Source organism: Platalea leucorodia (genome assembly GCF_965183815.1).
Source record: "Platalea leucorodia genome assembly, chromosome: 3".
NCBI classification, from domain to species: domain Eukaryota; kingdom Metazoa; phylum Chordata; class Aves; order Pelecaniformes; family Threskiornithidae; genus Platalea; species Platalea leucorodia.
Window position 1 is genome coordinate 41,245,994 of NC_138825.1, and position 20,686 is coordinate 41,266,679.

At 37.0% G+C, this 20,686-nt stretch overlaps 1 protein-coding gene across 1 annotated transcript in view; it reads left to right on the forward strand.

Annotated features, from left to right (window-relative positions):
- AKT3 (AKT serine/threonine kinase 3) overlaps window positions 1-20,686 on the forward strand; it is a gene marked incomplete at its 3' end in the record, with an annotated part of 150,693 nt that overhangs the window by 77,598 nt on the left and 52,409 nt on the right. The window contains exons 3-5 of the mRNA XM_082306169.1: window positions 4,596-4,721; window positions 17,215-17,326; window positions 18,833-18,977. Of these exons, the coding sequence (XP_082162295.1) occupies window positions 4,596-4,721; window positions 17,215-17,326; window positions 18,833-18,977 (383 nt within the window). The remainder of the gene's footprint in view (window positions 1-4,595; window positions 4,722-17,214; window positions 17,327-18,832; window positions 18,978-20,686) is intronic.

Here is a 20,686-nt window from a genome sequence, read left to right on the forward strand (position 1 = left end):
AATTTTTCAAGAATGGCTAAATTTCCATATGCTTAAGGATTACAGGTGGTGGGACTAACAAAAGCAACCATTGAATCTGAGGTGAAGTATATGTTTGAAGAGAGAGTTTGCATTCTGAGTTGAGGTAAAAAAATTATGAACTTTGAGTGATACATTTGTCTAACATGGATTCGTTGACTACTCGTGGTTTCTTAGAAAGCTTTTCTTTGTGGAGCTCCTCAGCAGTATCAAAACTACAAACATTGTATCACTAGAATAAACATATTTTGTGAAATGTCCTGAAGGCAGGATTCTTGTTACTAGCTGTCAAAGGCAAAAAAGAAAAATCATTAAGGTTGCAGTAGAGAGGAGAATACAGAGCCAGCCGCGAGGGTCATGTTCTAAACAAACCTTCATTAAGCATTCTTTGTTACTGTTGTTAGCCAGTGTATTATTAAATACAGTATTAATTAAAGAGTTGCATGTTATGAGGGTGCTTTTTGCATGAGGATCAGATTGCATTTTCATGTGCTTCAAGAATGTACTGCAGTCTTATTTCATCTTTTGGGTGTATTCTCTCGGCAGTTATTAAAAAAGCAGACCCCAACAACCTAAAACTGGTTCTAAATTTGTATTTTGTGTGTGTGTATATGTATTTATTGTCTGTAAATAACTGTGAGATACATATTATAGTGCTCGTTTTCTCAAGTAGCTTTAAAAACTTTGACTAGAATTAAAATGATGTAGGAATTACTTGGCTTTCTTTGCTGTAGTGGCTGAAATTAGAGACTTCTTATTGTCTAATAAACAGATCCTAAAAGAACATGTTTTTCAGTTTAGAAGGGTGTAAATTTAAGCAAAATAATAATTTAGCTTACATTAACTCAGCAGGAAGCAGGGTACAAACTGATTAATTCTCTATGGCAGATTCACTGCTTTTTTAAGTACCGCAGCTCCATTTCATTAAATTGTCAGGATATCTTGTGGTTTGGTTAGCCTGCCTGGACTTCTCCTTTCTCATGGAATTTCTTTTCACTTGAATTAATGAATTTCAGATGTAAATTTGCTGTTGTTTGTTTGTGTTGAGGTATTTGATAAATATACACTCCAAATATCTTCAAAGTAATTTAATATTGCTCATACTTTTTTTTTTTTTTTAATGCAGAGCTGATAAGTTAGAAGACACGTGGAAGTGTTTTTTCTTTTCACATACTCTACTGTGTTTTAGCATTTTTTGTATGGAAGATTTCTCTTTCAAAGCAGCTCAGTAAGCACATGTCTATTAAGAAGTATGGACTAAAATGTTTTTCTGTCTTTAAGCAGATTATATAGAAGGAACGCAGTTATAAGAGAGCACCTAGAGTGCATCTTGAGAGCCATTAAACCACTTGAGCAGCTAAGTGAACTGTTCACCGATACCACTGTTTACTTTAGTATTCAAAAGTGTTCACCCATTTGTTAATTAAAATACAAAATAAATAAAGGGCAGATGATAAATATTCATGTATAGGCCTTGAAGAGGGATTGGAATATTGGTCATTTCAAGACAAAACTAGGGTTTTTTTGTGTGTGTGTTTGCACAGAGGTCTTGAAAAAGTAGTCTGACCGTGATTCATGCTGGGGAACCATTCAGAAGAAATGTTCTTCAAAGAAATATGTCTATGAAAGAAATATATGGATACTTATGAAGCCATAGTATTTTGCAATTGCTTTTAAATTACATGTCCTGTGTCTGGCTATAGTTTGCAGGGCGAAGACAGGTACAGCTGTGCTCATGGATAAACTGGTACTTACACATCATTCAATATTTATATCTTCTTGTGATTAGCTTTTGTCCAAAGTCATCAGCTGTCTTCAGACGAGCTTGGAAGTGCGAGTCATGCTCTTCTAATGGTTTTTCTCCAGGCAGAATGTCAGCTGCATAACTCAGTAGATGATCAAAAACCTGTTCGCTTTTCTGATTAAGAGACCCTGGGTACCTAGTAGAAGCCAAATGCGATATCTAAAGTGTTGTCCTAAGAGGAGAAGAGGGAGTAAGTGATCAGGGAGATGTGCGCTGGGTCTCTAAGGGCATCTGCTAGAACCGTCTCCTTTTCTACAGGTTTAGTTCTGGTGAGTGTGTATGTAAGTAAGCGAAGGCTTCTGTTCTTCCCTGAAGTGACTAAATGAGTGTACTTACCCTGTCAGCTCTGATTCTTAGAGCAGAGTCTGCTTATCTCCAGTTATTCCTTACAGAAGGGAGGACTCTCTTTGAAACCTGAACTGTTGGATGGCTGACCTGTTTTAGGCATGTTGGTATTCTCCCCGTGCTGTCCTTGAACTCTTCTTCAGTAGTTTTAGGTGCCTGCATTCCAGTTAATGCACCTTCTAGATAAGACTAAGATCTTGATAGATTTTAAACCTGGTAACAGGCACTTTCTCTCATAACAGTCACTTCCTGTTGCAACTAAATAAGATATAATTTATTAGAATTGTACAGAAGATTCTCTTTATGGTCTGTTTACCTTCAAGAAAGCAACTAGGATGTTAACATTTTTAAAACTTATATTGGATGATCTGATATGTAAGGTTTTGTTTTGCCTCAACTTTTGAGTCTATGCAGATTTCAGCAAATTTGTCGCAGGGCATATTTTAAACGTTCTTAAAATATGAGTCATACCTTTACTTAGGCCTATGATTATTTCGTTTTCAAGTATTTAGCAAACTTTATTCAAGAAATACCTTTACCTTTTCATGTAATGATGATACAGTTTTCTGCTGTTGTTGATATTAAAGTTACACATTTGTTTTCCCATACTGCACTTGTATTTCTTCTCCAAGTTAAAAATATCTCATACTTTGGTTTTTTTTTGTTTTGGTTTGGTTTTTCATTGTTTGCTTTTATGTTAGCTGGGATTTCCCATTGAGAAATCAGTTCAGGATGGCTCTGTTCAGTAGGGATGTTGCCAACTGAACTAGCCCCAAAGATCTGAGTCAATACAAATGTAACTAGCGCTGTATCTGCTCTATTAATTTTGTGGTCAAATTAAGTAACACTTTGACTTTCTCAATTTTCTTTCTACTTATATGAAAATGTCTAGATAACAAAACCAAGCAAGTGCCCTACTATTTAGAAGCAGGACTAAATAGGAAGAATTTTGCTGCTGAGGGCCAGGAACATAAGTCAGCATGAATAACCTGGTGTTCATTTTTCTCACTCTTTCCTCTGCTCCACCTCCTACTCCCTACCCCACTTCTCTGCTTAAATACATGCTGAAAACCAGAAATGTCAATGGCTGCAGTTAGATTTTTAAGCCATGGGCTTCGTCAAAATCTTTACAAGTTGTGATCAAGTTCAGCAAGGCAATATTAACAATTCCCATGTTGAACTTCAGTGACAATTAGTTGATTGCTCTGATGGAAAGGTGAAGATGCGATTAATGAATTTTTAGATTAGCCTTTAATGGAGTAATCTCCGTGTCAGATGGATTTAAACTTCTTTCTGACCTTTGAATTATCTAAAAGCTACGTAGCTACAGTTAACAGGGTGCTGAGGTGGTAAATGGTACTAAAGGGCTGGGCTTAGCCCAGGAGCAGTGCAGCCCCTGGGCTGGTCAGTTCTGAGCGTTTTGCAAATGATTACAAGTCCTAGGAACAGTTCGAAATTCTGCATTGTTACATAGACTTTTTTTCTTAAAACATTCACTTGTATAATGATGAAACAGTGCCTTATTTAAAATCTTAGTAAGTACTTTTACATACGTTATTTACTTTGCAGAGTTGATAGAAATCAAAGATGGGGGCAATGGGGCAGATTGAAAATTGCCTGTGCTTAACTGAGTAACTGCACTTTAAAAATGAAATTGTTGCTGAGATTTTGATGTGGCATTGTAAAGTATAATGCTATTAAGGAGATTTTTCACCCTTGAATAGCAAATAAGTGGCATTAATTAAGCTATCGTGTCTTTGCTGACCTGTTCTGTATGCTTCTGGTCCTGAATACTTCACGGCTAGCAGAATCTTCTGCTCAGAATGTGGTAGGGGGAAGGTGGAGGTGGTGGGTTTATTGGTGGATTTACCTCTTAAAAGGTAATTGGCTTCTACTTTTTCTTTTTTATTCCTTTTGCTTTCAGATATATTTGTTAAGTATATTTTGTGTAGGTTCTCCCATTACCCCCAGTCTTCTTGTATTTGCTTAGTGTATGTTTTAAGGAAATTAATGGGTTTTGCTTTGGCTCAGCAGGATAAATGTTCTACCTTGTAGTAGTTTAGATTTCATTTTGTTATTAAAAGTCAAGCTGTAGTGCTTATTTTTGCCTGCAGCAAATTTCAAACTGTTTATACGTGTAAAGATGTAGGATTTTGAAGAGTATAGTGTGATAAAATTTAGAATTATAGAATATTACTATACAGTGCTTGTAGCTTCTTATTCCAGAGGCATGATTGTATAGTCCAGGCTTACCACTGCAATTCCATTTTTTCTTCTTTTGGAGGGAGTTAAGTTTTCCTCTGTAAATTGAAAATGCCTGAAAAGATTTTGGTATAATTAATGTTAGACACTGACAATACGTTATGTTTTTTAATCATCAAAGTTTTTTTTCTGCAGTACTAATAAACCTTTTTTTTTCCTTCTTTAGGAGAATATATAAAAAACTGGCGGCCAAGATATTTCCTGTTAAAGACAGATGGCTCTTTCATAGGCTATAAGGAGAAGCCCCAGGATGTGGATCTGCCATATCCACTCAACAACTTTTCAGTGGCAAGTACGTATTTCCAGTATTTATTATTCTCTCAGCATATTGACAAAATATCTGCTACGTATTGCTTCATGTGTAGTTCAGAATTTATTGGTAGCACTGGAAGTTTGATGCCATGTGTCAGACTAGTGCACCACTAATCTTATGTCCAGCTCTACAAGATATCTTTACAAGAGCATTGAAGATTTTACCAGGGGTTGATTTTTGAATATTTTTGAAAGTCTGAGTTCTCATTTTTGTGTCTGTGTGTCTGAAGTGTCTGTAACTAACAATAACATTTGACAAGTGATTGTTGTAAGAAGAAAATTCCTGGAAAGCTTGCTTTTATTCAGATCATTGACCTCTTTTCTCTTTTTCAGTAGTATCTCTCAATTCACTTGAAAACTCAAATTAATTAGAAAACTATCTAGACTGTCAAATGACACAAAATCATGCTAAATTATTTTTCTCTTGGATAATCAGGTAATCAGCTCTCCAGCCTGGTTAATCAGTAATTTCAAGCAATCAGACAATTTGCATATATTAGCAAAGCTACGAAGTGTATATCTGTTGGATAAAGTGAAGACATTTTGATTTCTTTTTTTCCAAGTATGTTTCTAAAAGACAAATCTGTAGTTTTTTTGATCTGGCAAAGTGAGATTGGTAGAAGAGTGTTTCTGAACATAAATGGAAGCATTTGAAGAGCAAAACTAAGGGTGCAAAAAATCTCCCTGAGTATAAGTTGTGGATATCATAGCTAGAAACTTTCAAAGGAACACTAGAAAATTTACCCAATTTCTTTCAAAATTGTATTAGTGTACTGCAATGCAATAAATGACAGTGTTTAGTTTTATAGAGGAGTATTGGAGCCACAAGAGCATGAATACTTAGGGAAAGGATTCCCTTCATCTGCATTGCTGAAGATGGAACAAATGCTACTGAGACTGAATTTACCTATTTTCTTGATGAAATTGTTCTTGAGATTGACTCAGTCTTTGTATATGAAGTAGTTTGGGTATTTTATTTGGTAAGAAAATAATCTCATGCTCCATGGCCATGTCTTGTCCCACAACTAGAGGAGGAGAAGCTTGCATATTCTGATTGTGACAGAAGTCTTACAAATGATACTGAGTGTGCAACGCTTCTAATAATATTAGAGGCTCATTTCACCTTGTTGCTATTCAGCATAAAAAACAGTGATGTCTTTAAGTTGTTCGTATGAGTAGGAATTGACTAGATCATAGACCGTTATTCCTTAGTTACTGCTCTGAATATCCTAACCTACTCATTTATAGCAGCAGTTAGTAGTTTCCTAGATACTTTTTCCCCAATGCGCAGCAGAAAGAACATTTGTAGAACTACAGTAGGGTTTTTTGTCCTGCTTTACCATGTTCTTCATTGCATATCTAGTCTTCCTTTGCTGCAGCAACTAGAAGGATAATCCAAATGGTTGTTCTGCTAAGCGAAGAAATGCATAATTAGCAATTAATTCCAGTGTGTTGATACTGGTGTTTTGTTGTTGTTGTTGTTGTTGTTGTTGTTGTTGTTGTTGTTGTTGTTTTGATACCCAGAGGTCATCTTATGTAATTCTGATATTAGAATGCTGCCCCATGAACTTTGCCTTGATGGAAATTGAAAGATTTCATATTGTTTTCCAAAATGACACTATCACCACCACTACCCACCCTCCCCCCTCAAAAAAAAAAAAAAAATCCTTTCTGCTGCTAGCAAGCCCTATAGGTCTGATTTTTAGGCAATGTAAGTAAAAGAAACAGGCATGCAATATTAGAAGAAATATAGTTTTGCTAAACAAGATGAGTTTTTCTGTTTTCTGGCAGAAAAAGGAATAATTTAATCAGAAATGATTGCTGATCAGTGCAAAAATTGAGGAGATTTTTCACTCATAAAAAGAATCCCATAAAATTAAGTGAAGTACCTATGTAGAATTCACAGGATGAAAAGCAAAACAGTATGGTATTACACTCTAAATTGCAAGGGACTGTAAATTTTTTGTCAGCTATTTTATCTGTCTGAAGATGGGGTCATCAGTAGGACAAACAAACAAACAAACAAAATTGCTATACGAATGAATCAGCTCTCATGGGCAGTACCTGGTAAATGTCAAGAACCAGTCTCATGGCCTCTGATCCAAGAGTTCCTGAGCTGCTGCAGTAGGTTTGTGGCCACAAGCACTGCAACATATTTTTCCTGTAATAGCGAAGTACGTTTTTCATAAATTACTAGCCAGGCAGATGGAGTGTGAGATCACTGTTAATACCATCTTGATTAGGTTGGCAGGGACTTAAAGATATGTCTTTACAGTCCTATCTTCATGTAATCTTTGTAGCTATCTGTAAAGTGAGAGTGTGGTCTCAGTCTACTTTTTGCTCTCCAAATGATAGACATCTTTGGCTCTTGCTTACAGCTTGTTATTTAAGCAGAAAAGGCCAAGGCTGTGGTATTATTTTCATAGTACTGTTGGAGTTGAACACTGGAAAGTTTGCACAGCTCTGCTTTGTATGATACTTGTTCTGTAGTTTAAAACTTTTATATCCAGCTCTGTCAAACTAGTTACTTCCATCATGCGGGTATTTTCCCATTGGTGTCTGCTGCCTTCCACCCTGCAACACCAGCTTTACTTTTGCAAAAGGCTCTTTCCCAGGCATAGTATCATTTTCCCTAGAGTGGCTCCCTGATTTCTTCCAAGATAACTTTAAAGTCCTGCACCTGAACATTACTCTCTCCCTGGTCTTGTGTTGTCCGTGTATTCTGTTGGGAATGACAGGAAGGCCGGAGAGAATGAAGTTATTTTACATACTGCTGACAGTGCTTCCAGTGCTAAATATATCTTTGTTAATAAAGCCTTTCTCATCGGGTGGTGTTTTGTCATAGGATGGAGTGTTCAGAAGCCATCTCTTTTCCTCGGGGTGATCTGGGAGGAAATGTGGGGGGAAGGCATTGGGAAGTGGGTGTGTAAACAGGTAGATGCTTTGTGTAGAGAGGGAGAGCCTGAGGCAGTGCATGCATGCTTCAGCCCATTGCTGGCCGTCCAAAACACGGGGGAACCGCATGGGCCTGAAATGGAGGTGAATGATCTCTCTTCCTTGGAGCATAACTATGTTCCTGAAGGCGAAGTAGGGTTGACTGAAGGGTATGGCAGAGCAGGGCTGGATGGGGCTGAGCCCCAGGGAAGGATACAGGACTGGCCCCTTGGTGCCCTGGACAGGGGCTTCGCTTTGCCTCCCCATGGCTGCTGCTCTCCCGCTTTCGGGCGCATGCGAAAGGCGGCGATGAGCACCCCGCGCTGCATCTGCGGAGCTGCCGCAAGGTTGCAGGGGTGAACAAATCAGCCAGATCTGTTGACACTGGATAGTGCGTAGGAATCACTCTGGTTTCTCTCCTGTGGAGCCAGAATATTTTACACCAAACAGAGCCTTCTTTTTTTAACATGGGTGTTGAGAGCGCTGTGTATTTGAAGTATGCTTTTAGTTCCTTAATGCTCATGCCCTGACACTTAGACTCACAAAAAATTGTGCTGTGGTATCTAGCCATACGCTTAAAGATAAAGGAAGGCGATGTAATTATATTGGTAGGAAATTCATTGTGGAAACTTAAAACTGGTTGATACTGGTTTTCAGAGGTAAATTCAGAAGTGTGAGCTTACTTGAATTGGCTGGTTCAAAATCAGTTCAGCTCTTTTCAGGTAGAGACAAGTAATCAAGCTATTGTAGCTTAAAGAGATACTCTTGATTGACTGAGTCACGGTAACTGAGTGGGTGTGCATTCCTAGCCCACTTCAACTGCAAAATAAAATATGTTAATGTAAATTGCTTTTGCTTAGGCATTTATGCAGTCAGAACCAGTTTAAAAATAATTTGGATTTGATTGGTATAACTTCTCTGTATAGGCAGAGACCTGAAAAAAAAGTCCTGGCTTTTAAAACTCCGTTATGCTGCTTTGGAACAAAACTAGTACTCTGGGTGACAGGATCTATACCCTTAGTGGCCCCCCAAAAACCAACATGGCCTCACAACACTGTTTTTAACTGGGCCAGTGTTGCGTAAGTAGAATCAACACTGCTTTGTATAAACCACTTTGGTCTTTGATTGTCATCATTATTAGGGAAAGCAGAGCGGGCAAGAATTCTACTTCAGTTCTACTTAAGGAGCACTTGTGGCTTTACGGATGAAAAAAATACTTCTCACATATGCAATGAGTATGTAGGTAATCATATAGCACATTTGGGATGAGGTATCGCTAAGAATTGGCCCTTTGCCTTCATTTTGATCTTTACACGGGGAATAATTGGGAAGAGCTGTATCCCTTCACAGTAACCTTTGAGCCTTGGCCAAAAATGATGTCACCTGGAATTTCTTTCCTATGTTGAAAGATAGTGCTTTCTAAGCACTCTGTGTTACAGCTACCCTTTTTCTTGTCTTTGAAAAGAAAAAGCAAATTTTAGTTATTGTGAGAAGGTAATCTTTTATAACCTTTCCTTTATTTTATTTTTTTTTTTTTCTGCAGAAATGATTATCGATGAACCTTGGCTATTATAAATGGAGAAGCTGTGCTACTTTTTCCTAGTCTTAATCTTTCAGTGGGCCAGAGACAAGGTGTTATTATTTTGGGGATTTAAAAATCTTCAAAACATAAAAATTGAAAGGTTTCAGAGGAATGATGTTAGGGCTATAAAGAATTCTGAAGACATTCTCTAAAGAAATGGGTAGGAAAATATATATGTGTATTTTAAGTGAGATTAAATTATGCATCAAAATACTTTGGCATTAGACAAGACCTTGTGTGCAACTCCACAGTTAACTTTTCAATGAGATTTAAGTTTAAAGTCCCTTTTTTTTTTTTTTTTTTGGTCACCGGATGACCTGAACCCAGAGATAAGCATGCAACTGTAGATACTTATAATTACAGTATAGATTTCATTCCATAATAATAATGGTGCAATTGAATAAATAATGTTCATTCAATACTGAAAATACTTGTGTGGAGAAAAGGCAATGTATGCGTAATGTACTGCATATGCAAATGCATCTATGGAAATTCGAGCTCAAATCTAATGTATATAAGCAATATTACTGTCTGTGTTGGATGGGGAAATGTTTAACTTTCTGGAAAACTGGACCAGTAATTTTCTTTGGGAGGCTTTCATCTTACTTTATGAATGGTTTGTAGGTGGTATAGTCGGTATTCTGTCATTTGACTTAGAAGTTTGGATTTAGTTGTTGGCTTGGGTCATGAATGAAAATGAGTCCCTTGGTCTTATCCTTCCATTTTAATGGACAGTGCTTTCTCAGACACCAGTATAGCATACTGTAATTTCCAATTATCTCTAAGTAGGGCCTAGTATGAGCATGGCAGGTCAAAGTTTATAGCCAGGTCTGAGTTTTTGTGCTGGTGTGATACACCCAGTTGCACAATTAGATTGGGGTGTTTGCATGAAAGACAAAGAAGGATGTATAATTTTACTGTCTTCCGTGAAAGCGAACTAAACCCCAGGCAAAACCCAACAATAACATGCAGAAATCTCCTATTTTCATTCTCCCTCTTTGCATGAAGGGGCAAATGGCAAGCTAGTTGTAATGACAGAAAGACATGTATGCTATTTCAATACTTTTTTGGAGTATTGGAAATAAAAAACTTCCCAGCATAATGAAATGCATCAAGGATGATCTTTTTCAGCTTCAAGGAATATAATTAAGCTTTTTGTGTTTATTATGCAGTCATGTATGTTGCATCATCAAAGCACATGTAAGTACTTGTCATGAGCCAAGCCCCACAGAAGTGGGATTTCTACCCGTACAGAACAAAAAGTCAGTCCCTGCTCCAAAATACTAAAATTCCAAATATAAAACAAGGGACAGCAGATGGATGCAAACAGATGGGGGGAGTATGAGAAAACAATGAGACAGTATTAGCCTGTAGTACAGGCAGTGGTCTCAGCACATCAACAACTAATCCATTGTCAAGGTTAGATTCTTACTCTCTTCTCCCTTCTTTTCTCTCTCCCTCTTTTCCTCCCTCCTGTTTGTTAAGACATGGTGAAGGAGAGTTTTAAGGAGGATTTAAAAGAGAACCAGTATGGCAAACAGAGAGAAATTAGAAATGCTTTTGAGAAATGGTGCTGAAATTGGAACAGTAGAAATATGGGTGGCATTTTGATACTGAATAAAGAGTGATACCAAGGATGAGGGTAGGCTGTGGGGACAGACCATGTTGAAGAGCTACCTATATTTGATGTGATAGAGCTGGGTAAGAAACGAGGAACGCAAAGAGAAGAGTGATATGATCAAAGGGGATAATGGAGAAAAATGATCTGTTCAGCAGTTTGGGGGATGACATTTTTAGGGGAAAACTGCATTTGCTGGGACCAAAGAAGGGATATTAAGCTGTTCACATAAATCTCTATGTGACCAAACTTATTTTTGGGGTCATACTCCCCATAGATAAAATGTAGTGAGAAAGGACAGAGCCTTTCGGAAAGCCTCAGAAAAGTCATTTTCCCGTAGGGAGTAGGTAAACACGTGGGAGAATTGAGAGAGGACCAAGCTAAGGGTGTGTGTGGAGGTGTGTTTATACACATATATTTGTACATATATGTAAAAGCCATGGCTTTTCATATGTATATGAGCAAAAGCATGTGTATCTATCTCAATGTTATGAAAAAAGTGTATTAGTTCTGCTACTTGTCTAGTACTTGTCTAACAAAAAAGGTCATCAGAGAAAAGTGTGGATTTGGAGTGCAGAGTGGCAGTAATGCAAAAAGGTATTTGTAAGTAGTGTGTTCGTTAAATTTTGACATGAGAAAGAAAAAATGGGAGTAGCAAGTGAATAGGCAAAGGTTGGGACAAAAGTGTTTATCTTGTGAAGGAAAGACCAAGAGAAGAATAAGAAATCAAGGTTAAATTGTAATGCAAATAGATAGATACATAGATAGATATGGCTATCTCCATCTAGATAGCACTCTGTATGTATTTAAAAGTGCATATATTCTAAACAATGCAAGCAGTGGTTCGATACTGTTGCTTTTATATCATAGGATAATCGCAGGAAGTTATCTTTTGTGCTAAAACTCAGTCTGTATTAGAAGTAATTTCTCAAATATGCAACCTTCTGTTCATTTTTTAGTGCAATTTTTTATGGCTGCTTGTATGTTTAGTATTCTTGTCTAGCCATATCAACAAATTCTGCTGAAGTTGAAAGCTTCCGTATATGAAATAATAAAATGGTATTAGTGTTCTTTCTATGTTTTATGCTGAATGAATGTATTTAGGAAAAGAACACTGGTGATTATATGGTTAAAGTTATAGAATTCAAACTTTAAACTTTTTAATAAAATCTGAACAGATGATCTGTGCTTTTTTTTTTGGAACTGGCAGGTTTCAGGCCCTCTAATTGGCTTCCCAGCTTTGCAGAGTAATTACAGCTTCAAGCAAACTTTGTCATCTGTGGTTCAGAATGGTGTAAAGTAAACAGAAGGTTTTGAAATACAGTTTGTAGTTCGAGTTGCTCAGGAGAGTTTAACTAGCATAACTACTTAATTTAGATAGTAGCAGTTCTTCGAAAAAGGTAGTCTAACATTTTAGAATTGTCAGATTGATTGTGGATATGGAGACAAAAGTTAACCTCTGGTATGTACCTGACTTTTTTTAGTTGTTTTAAAAAGAGAAGTTCAATACTTGAGGAACATCTATTGCATTTCTTTATACTGGTTTTATTTCATTTTTTCCATTCTCTATATAGATCCAAAAATGGCCAAACGAGTGCTACAGACTTGTTGGAACAGCGTTGTCAGTTTCTGTTACTGATTTTGTATTTTGCTGCTTCGAACAAGTGTTCTCCCTCAAGGTTTTTCGTCCCCTCTAATATTAAAGGGGAAAATTCTCATGACCAATATTTAATCCCAGCAAGACAGAAAGCTTTAGGATTAAAATGTGTAATTCCAAGTTGTAGATGGCTAGCATACAAGAACACAAAGTTGAGTCTGTCTGTTTACTGGCTTACTCATCTTTTTGAATGATAATTTAGACTTCCAACTGTTTTGAGTTGAGATTCAGCCCTTTAATTACATATGTTTATGTATAGTAGCAAACTTGAAGACATTATGGTAGAGTGTTCTCTACTCTTGGTAATGACCCAACTATCACTCGAGTGTTCGGAGCCAGCTCTCAGTAGCCAGTTTCACTCGTTCTTCTGTGCTTTTGTAGTTTCCAAACTATTCTCTCTGTCTAAAACTACTATGGTTTTTCCAGTAATTAGTAGAAAAATATTTTGGTAATTAGCAGTAACTGTGTATTACAGCACTTATTCATCTTAATAGATTTTTTTTTTTCCTCCGTAGCTGTAGGTGAAAGACATTCACAAACAAGTTTTTATTCATGTTGCAATCATGACAGGACTGTTGTTTATCCCATACATTTGTATACGGCAGCACATGAAGCATGTGGGTGTACTAAATATCAGCAGACTTCAGTTACTTTTATCTACTTCAGAAGGATGGGTAGAACTCCACTTTTAGAAATACATTGGTCTTCCACTTCTTTCTGAAACTCTTTTTCTTCAGAAGGAAAGGATATGAACATATTCAATTTTAACCTTCTACAAGGAAATTAAATCTTTAGCCACTTTGAACAGAATATTAAAGAAGCTCATTAAGTTTTTCTAGATTTTATTTTTCAATAGTATCCTTCAGTGATAGTGAAATGGTATTTTTGGTTTTTTATGTTTTCAGTGCCATTTTCAGTTGCTAAGGTGTTTTTTTATTACCTTTAATTGATTTAGTTAATCATCTGTAATGGAAACTCAGAGAGTAAATACTCTTTGGTAGTTACGGAGCTTAGTATATGCATCCATATGTTTCATTCTTGTTAATAACGCACATCATCATTTTGAGGACTGTCTGAAAAAATTAATATACATAGTACCAATAATACATCTACATACTAGATACAGATTTACATAATGTACATACTAATATGTATAATATATTTATTATACTGTATGTAGTATATATATAGGTAAAGACCATATTATAGATAGCATTTGGACATAGGTAGGCTTAATTCTATTAGTTCCAATTTTTGCATGCTTGAGTTGGCAAACTTAAATTAATGCCATTTTAATGTATGCATTTTTGTATGTATTTGCGATCAGAAAATGAATGGTGAAATTCAAAATCTTCGGCTCCATTACAGGCACTGGAGAGGATGTGCTTTTTAATTGGTACAGGCTTTTCTGGAGGTTTGACTCTGTACCTTTTTGCCTTCAGATTGTCCTAACACAGTCACCTCACTTTTCTGTCCCTGGCAGCTTCTTTTACCTTCCTTCTCCTAAACTAGCTACTCTAGATTAGCTATACTCTAGCTATCCCCCAAGTTTTTCTTTCTCAGACAGGTTCCAGTCTTTTTCCTGTCCCATTTCCACTCTTCTCCCTTTATTCCCTAGCCTTTTGTTCCTGACACCTCTTCTGTAAATAACTTGCTGTAGGCCATCTTTCCGTATTGGATTTTGCCTCAACGAGGTAGTTTCTTTTTCATATTATCTGAGGAATAGGATGAGGCATTATGAATATAGGAGAAAGAGCTTTCCATTCAGCAGGTGTAGAGGCAGGAGATAGCTGTAGCCTCTGGATTATACTCAATGCAGAGATTTTCAATGATTTTATGCTTTAGTAATTGATACTGTAATTTTTTACCCTCCTCCCACTGTATTCTTATCCCTCCCACATGTAGTGTGGCCAGATGCCTTACATTTTCACGGGAATACTAAAAGGACATCAAAGGTCTTGGTTTGCCAAGTTCTAAGTCTCGTCTCCAAAAAGTAGTATTTTCCAGCAGTGTGCAGCTTTAGGCAGACACCCAGGAAAGAAAATTTCAGCCTACATGATTGAAGTGTGATAGGATTAAAGATGAGAGGATGGTTTTGTCAGGAGTAAGACGAGATAATCTGAGAGCAGACAATGCTGCTAGTCTCTTCTGTTATGAAGGTAGCCCAACACATTCCTTAGAGCTACAGCTGAAAAAGTTAAGAAAACAAATAGGCTATTAACCCTAGCCTCACTGTCATCATGATCATAACTTGGACTTCAACCATATCCCTGAAGATGGGGGTTTCTTTGATCTCATGAGTAATATTTGCAGTCATCCCACCCAAGACCTAGCTGAGGTTGGATTACTGTGTCTCTTGAGTCTCCACAGTGTATGCAGGTTTGTTAAATGTAATGTCATCTCCTTGACCAGTAAGCAGTCTGACTTACATAATTTATAGATGTATGGTGAATACGTAGGTTTGTGCATCAAGGAATACACACGTGTGTAGTGCAATATTTACTTTATTCCTCTTCCGTTTCTTATACATGTGTCTGTCAAGCTTCTGAGGTGTTCTGCTAAGCTGCAGAAAAAAAATCCTATCGACAAACATATCCACTTCCACTTTTTGCTTTTTCAAATTCAAAAATTGCAATATGCATGAAAGTTCTTAAATCAAGGCGTCCTTGCAAAGACCCCCCTAATATCAGTTCTTTCATGCCTGTATTAAGGATGGTCCCGTACAAGTAAGTCTGCTGATACTTGCTGTGGCTTTATATCATGGAGACAGAGGCCATTTCTTAGAGAATCATTTCCCAAATTGTTTAGGTGTTCAGGCATAAAAATCAATGCCTTGAACTAAGGCTTTAAGCTTGTTATGAGCTAGTAATATCAAGGAGAATTGCTTTAATGTATTGTCAGTATGCAGCTGCATTTCAGAAGGTCAGCTATGAGTATGCATCTTGTACAATTAACACCAGCAACAAAGGCATAACAGAGAAAGCAAAAGCAGGGTAGAGGGTACCTACGTATGTTAGGTGTTTAGAAATTTGCTGGGTCTGATGCAGTTCCTTGGAGAATATTTAAAACGCATTCTTGTAAAACTGTGGATGATAGTTGAGGTTTCAGGACCCTGAATTTGTGAAGAAAAAATATGTCAGCCAATATGATTTATTTCTGTGAAAGAATAGCATGCCTTGTGAAGTGGTACATGTCATATGACATGACTTTTGTAAAGCATTGACATTAACTGGAATAAATAAAATGTAATTCACCAAGAATACGTGCAAGGTTTTATGCTAAAGAATAGTCAACTACATCAGTAAAAGATGTGGGTCAACTGGAAGGTGGTAGCTCTACCAAAAGGAAGTTACAGCAGATCGTAAGTGAACAGGAATTCTGTTGCCATATTCATTATTGATCGATTTGTGAACCTGATAAATCATTTTAGATCACACATTTGATCTGGATCAGCTTTGAACAAGTGATAGCATTCCAGAACATGAGATGTGATGTTTGTGTGTATTTCATGGTAGCTGCAGGAAAACAAATTACACTTTTGACAGAATAACCTTAACTTCACAAAATGTTTAAATATATTTGCATGAATAAAGAGTTCTAGTGGGTCAGTGTTTTGCAGATGTAATGTTTAGTGCAGTTATGTTACATCATAAAATCTATTACACAGTCTCATTGAACCATTGCCTGAATTACCAGTGTTGTGGCCTTGTGACAAAGGAGTAATAGGCAGTGTAGTGGATGTCTAGAATTTTGTGACAAGTAAGATCTTGGATCTGGAAGCACAACCTGTGAGGACAGATTGGTTGAACTGATTTAGGCCAGAGAAGACTGAAGAGAGATAAAATAGTGTTCAAATGTCTAAAAGGGATAGCTGCTGAAAAGATAAAATAAACTGGTCAATAGGGCAAGAGACAATATGCTTAAATTATAGGAACAGTTGCATGAAATGCTAGGAAAAATCTTCCAACAATAAAAATAGTTAATTTCCATCTAGTTGGATGGAATAGTTTTCTTACAGAGGTTTTGAAATTACTGCTTTTTGGGGATTGTAGAAAGTGTTTAGAGAAATACTTATGAGAAATAGAATAGGTAGACCTGATTCTGCCCTGGGACACAAAGAGAACTAGATGATTTCCTGGGGCAGCCCCACTGGCGGTGTGTGTGGGGTTATTCTATATTTAATAATCAGACTAGTTTCAACATCTGAATTTTCTCAGATAGGGTATTTTGCAATAAATCTAATCCTGAAGTGACAGTAGTGTGGGTAATTGTGGCATGGTTACCAGTGAAAGGAAAATGTCACATTCTTCCTGCCAGGTACAGATGGAAAAATGTGCCTGTGGCTACTGCTGTTACCTTGGCATACTAGAGCAATCCGGGATCTAATACTCTTCTTACCCTCGTAATGCAGACCCAGTTTGCAAATGGAGATCACACTCTTTATATGGGCAACAATACAAGTTCTATCAATTCCTCTGACTGCTTTCTTCACCTTATGATCATTACCTGCTACCTTTTGTTCAAGCCCATGGTTGTATTGCCTTTCTGTACTTCCTTATATGTGCTGGGTACATGCTGGAAGGGTATACATAAGCTATATGTATTTTATCTAAGTAATTTTATTTGCTCTTCACCCATTAACTCGCAGTGTGTAAAAGAGGCAATGTCATGTATTTCTCTAGAATGTCAACTAATGAAAACAGAGCGACCAAAGCCAAACACGTTCATTATCAGATGTCTTCAGTGGACCACTGTCATAGAGAGGACGTTCCATGTAGACACTCCAGAGGAACGGTGAGGGTTTTATTTTTGTTTTGCTTTCCATGTTCTTCACGTAGAAGCCTTGGCACAGTCTCTGCTGGGACTGCACAGCGATCAGCTCTTGGAACTGTCACATTCTAAGTGCATTTGAACAGTTATTTGAAGAATTTATAAGTCGGCTTCTGTAAAATATTATCTGAGCTCATAGCTAGTGTAAGAGTTGCCTACGAGTACGTGGGATGAGTGTGTTCAAATAAGGCAAAACTATATCATGATATGTCTCTGAAGTGTTAAATTTTGTACAACAGAAGCCTGCATTGAAGTATTTTCCAGCCTCGCTGTCTTGAATTTTCCTTTTACTCCTCCTAATATGCTCCTTTTTTTGGCACAGAAAGCAGTATGTTTTTTATAATTTATTTTATGTTTGCTTATTCATTTTTCTTGTTTCAGTAAACATACACAAACTCTTAAGAATTAACTTTTTTAATGCACCAACAGCATGTAGGAGATATGGGATGGTGTACCTTGCTAAAATGTTCTGTACTGTGTCTCTGGTTAGATGCACTGAGTCTTCCCACTGTGAGCATCTGTCCTGTTGAGACTAATACTATGATTTGGCTCTATTCATATCATTTGTATCAATAAATAACCAACAATTTTGCTTTTTCTGCTGTTTCTCTTTTGTTAGTATATTTGCTTAGAATTTTTTTTATTCTGCCTTGGTACTTAGTATCTCCACCCTATCTTTCTTCTGTGTATGCAGCGTAGTACCTCCTACTGCATTCAGTAATACCACCAGACTCCTGTATCCCTTGCTGGCTGAGCAAAAAGCAGCATGTACTGCACTTGGTGTGGGGCTGGGGCGTGCTGATGGGCCGGCTGGTGTATCTGTGCTGGTTAACCAGCATGCAGAATAGCCGTGGGCTCAGCTGCCCCTGCTTGTCCCTCCACAGAAACCCTCATTGTAGGCCTGCCCCTCCGTGCAGCCACTGGTTTTTATGATGCTTGTAGGAATTTAATTATCTTTGAGGGCCTCTTTCTCAGGGGAATTTGAAATTAGCCAACAAGTTGAGTTTTAAGAGGAGACAGACAAAGACTTGAACACACGGCGTGGTTTAATACATCTTTTTTATTTTCTGTGAAAATGTCTCACAGGGAAGGGGAATACCAAAAAGTCCCTTAAAATAGCAAGTTATTATCAGGTAGTATTGGATAGGAGATGACATTCTATGCTCTGAGCTGTATTATACCTGGAGCAAGTGTTTTCAAGTTTCCGCTATTAAAATATTTACAAAATCAGACACTGATAATTCTTGACATTAACCATGCAGTGATCCTTTTTGATGCTGATCAACTTCACCACCTTTAACATAATGCAGAATTTGGAAGAAAATTGAAGTGATTAATTTATATGAGTCTTCAGCTGTGTAATGTAAGAATTGAACACAGAAGCAACGTAGCATGTGAAAAACATTATAAACCATATATTTGCATGTATTTTATGAGTTTCTAATAGGGATGTTGGCTTGTTCATGATAGGGAAGAATGGACAGAAGCAATCCAGGCTGTAGCAGACAGACTTCAGAGGCAAGAAGAGGAGAGGATGAACTGTAGTCCAACTTCACAGATAGACAATATAGGAGAAGAGGAGATGGATGCTTCAACAACCCATCATAAAAGAAAGGTAATGACATTAAAAAATAACTGACGAGACTAATATGTAAATAACTTTTAGAATGGTCTAGTTGGGTAAAACAATATACAGGGAATAGTATTTCTACATAAATTTCGGTGTATTACAAGCATAAAAGTACTTATTTGTTCTATTTTAATAAAGCTGCACTGCTAGTTTTATTTATTTGTTATGCTATCTGATACAGCACTTCTGAAAAACAAAGTTCAACTGTTCAGGCACATGTTAACATTCTGCTTATTGTTTGAATATTATTTTCCTCTTTTCCTTTTTGTTTGTTTACTCTTTTAGAAGTATGGTGATAAAATATTTTCTTTAGACAAGTAGATTTGCCCCCTTTCTCATGCAAATAATACCCAGTACAAATTAGACAATTTGCATGAGAAAGGCTAGCGGGAGTTGGCTTTTAATGACCTTGTTTTTTGCTATCTGGGAAAATAACTCTGCTTTAGTTTTCAATGAAGTAAGCGAAAACAATATTTTATTTTTTGCAGTTCTTCACAGCTTTTGGTGTAAGTAGGGATATATACATTGTTGGCTGTAACATACTTGTAGTTGTATCTCCAGAGTCAACAGGATAAACACGCAACTAAGAGCATGTTTTAAAGATTCAGTGCCACAGAAAAATTTCCTTATTATTTTGTGTTTCCATTTTGTCCTAAGTTTTGTAAGTATGGACTGCTCTTGAAGAATGGATCACTCAAACGGATGTCTCTCATTTACTATACAGGATTGACATGACTCAAGAAATGCATTGAAATGGCATGAAAAATAATAACCTGTTTCTCTAGGACTGGCTTCGTTCTTTATAGCTAGAAGTGAAACCTGTAGAAAACTAAGTAGAAGTCTGCTGACAGAGCAAAATAGTCTTATAGCTAATGTAACTGAATACCTTTGAATGATGAACAATGAAAAGAAACAGTGAACGTGTGCCTTTACTCATAGAGCATGTTTTGTTCGTTGCACTATATGAAGCAAGAATCATAGAAAAATCAGTGGCTGAAAACTATACCCTTATGAATATAACAAAGGTGTCATAGGAAATCTTAGTTCTATCATGTCATAACTTTTGAGAACTTGAGTTTGAAGTGCAAACAATTCTTTCATGTTGTTACATTGTATGCCATTTTCTAACCTTTTTCCGCTATAGAAAAAGGTAAAAACTAATTATATACAGCTGTAACAATACTCTCATCCTACATTGTCAGGTTGACATTGAACTTTAGCCTTGTGGCATAGATGTTTAACGATTGTGCTCCAGGGTAAAATATGATAAGTGACAGCAAGACAGAGGCAGCGTTCGAGATGTGTCAGTCTTTCTGAGAGGCAGAGCGATTATGTGGAAGGGATTTGGGTTTGCTCTATTAAAGATCTGAGCACTGTTCCAAGCCTGTGTATCCTCTTAGTGGAGTACAAAACTACTGCATAACAACAAGCATTTTCAAGGTGTCAAAATTAATGCTGTCTAATATAAGTAGTTTATCTGAAATGTACGCTTTCCTTGTTCACAGTGCAGTGCATTTTTCCGTCCAACAAAAGGGGTTGTGGGAACAGGAGGAGGAGGAGGAAGATCAGTTTTGTTTTCTGTCTTGCCGCTTACGCTTTAAGAAATGCTGAAATAAGATGCTGGGACAGTGCATGTGCAGTGCTGCAGAATATTTAATGGCTTTGGCAACAAGCCGAAAGCAAACTCTACAAAA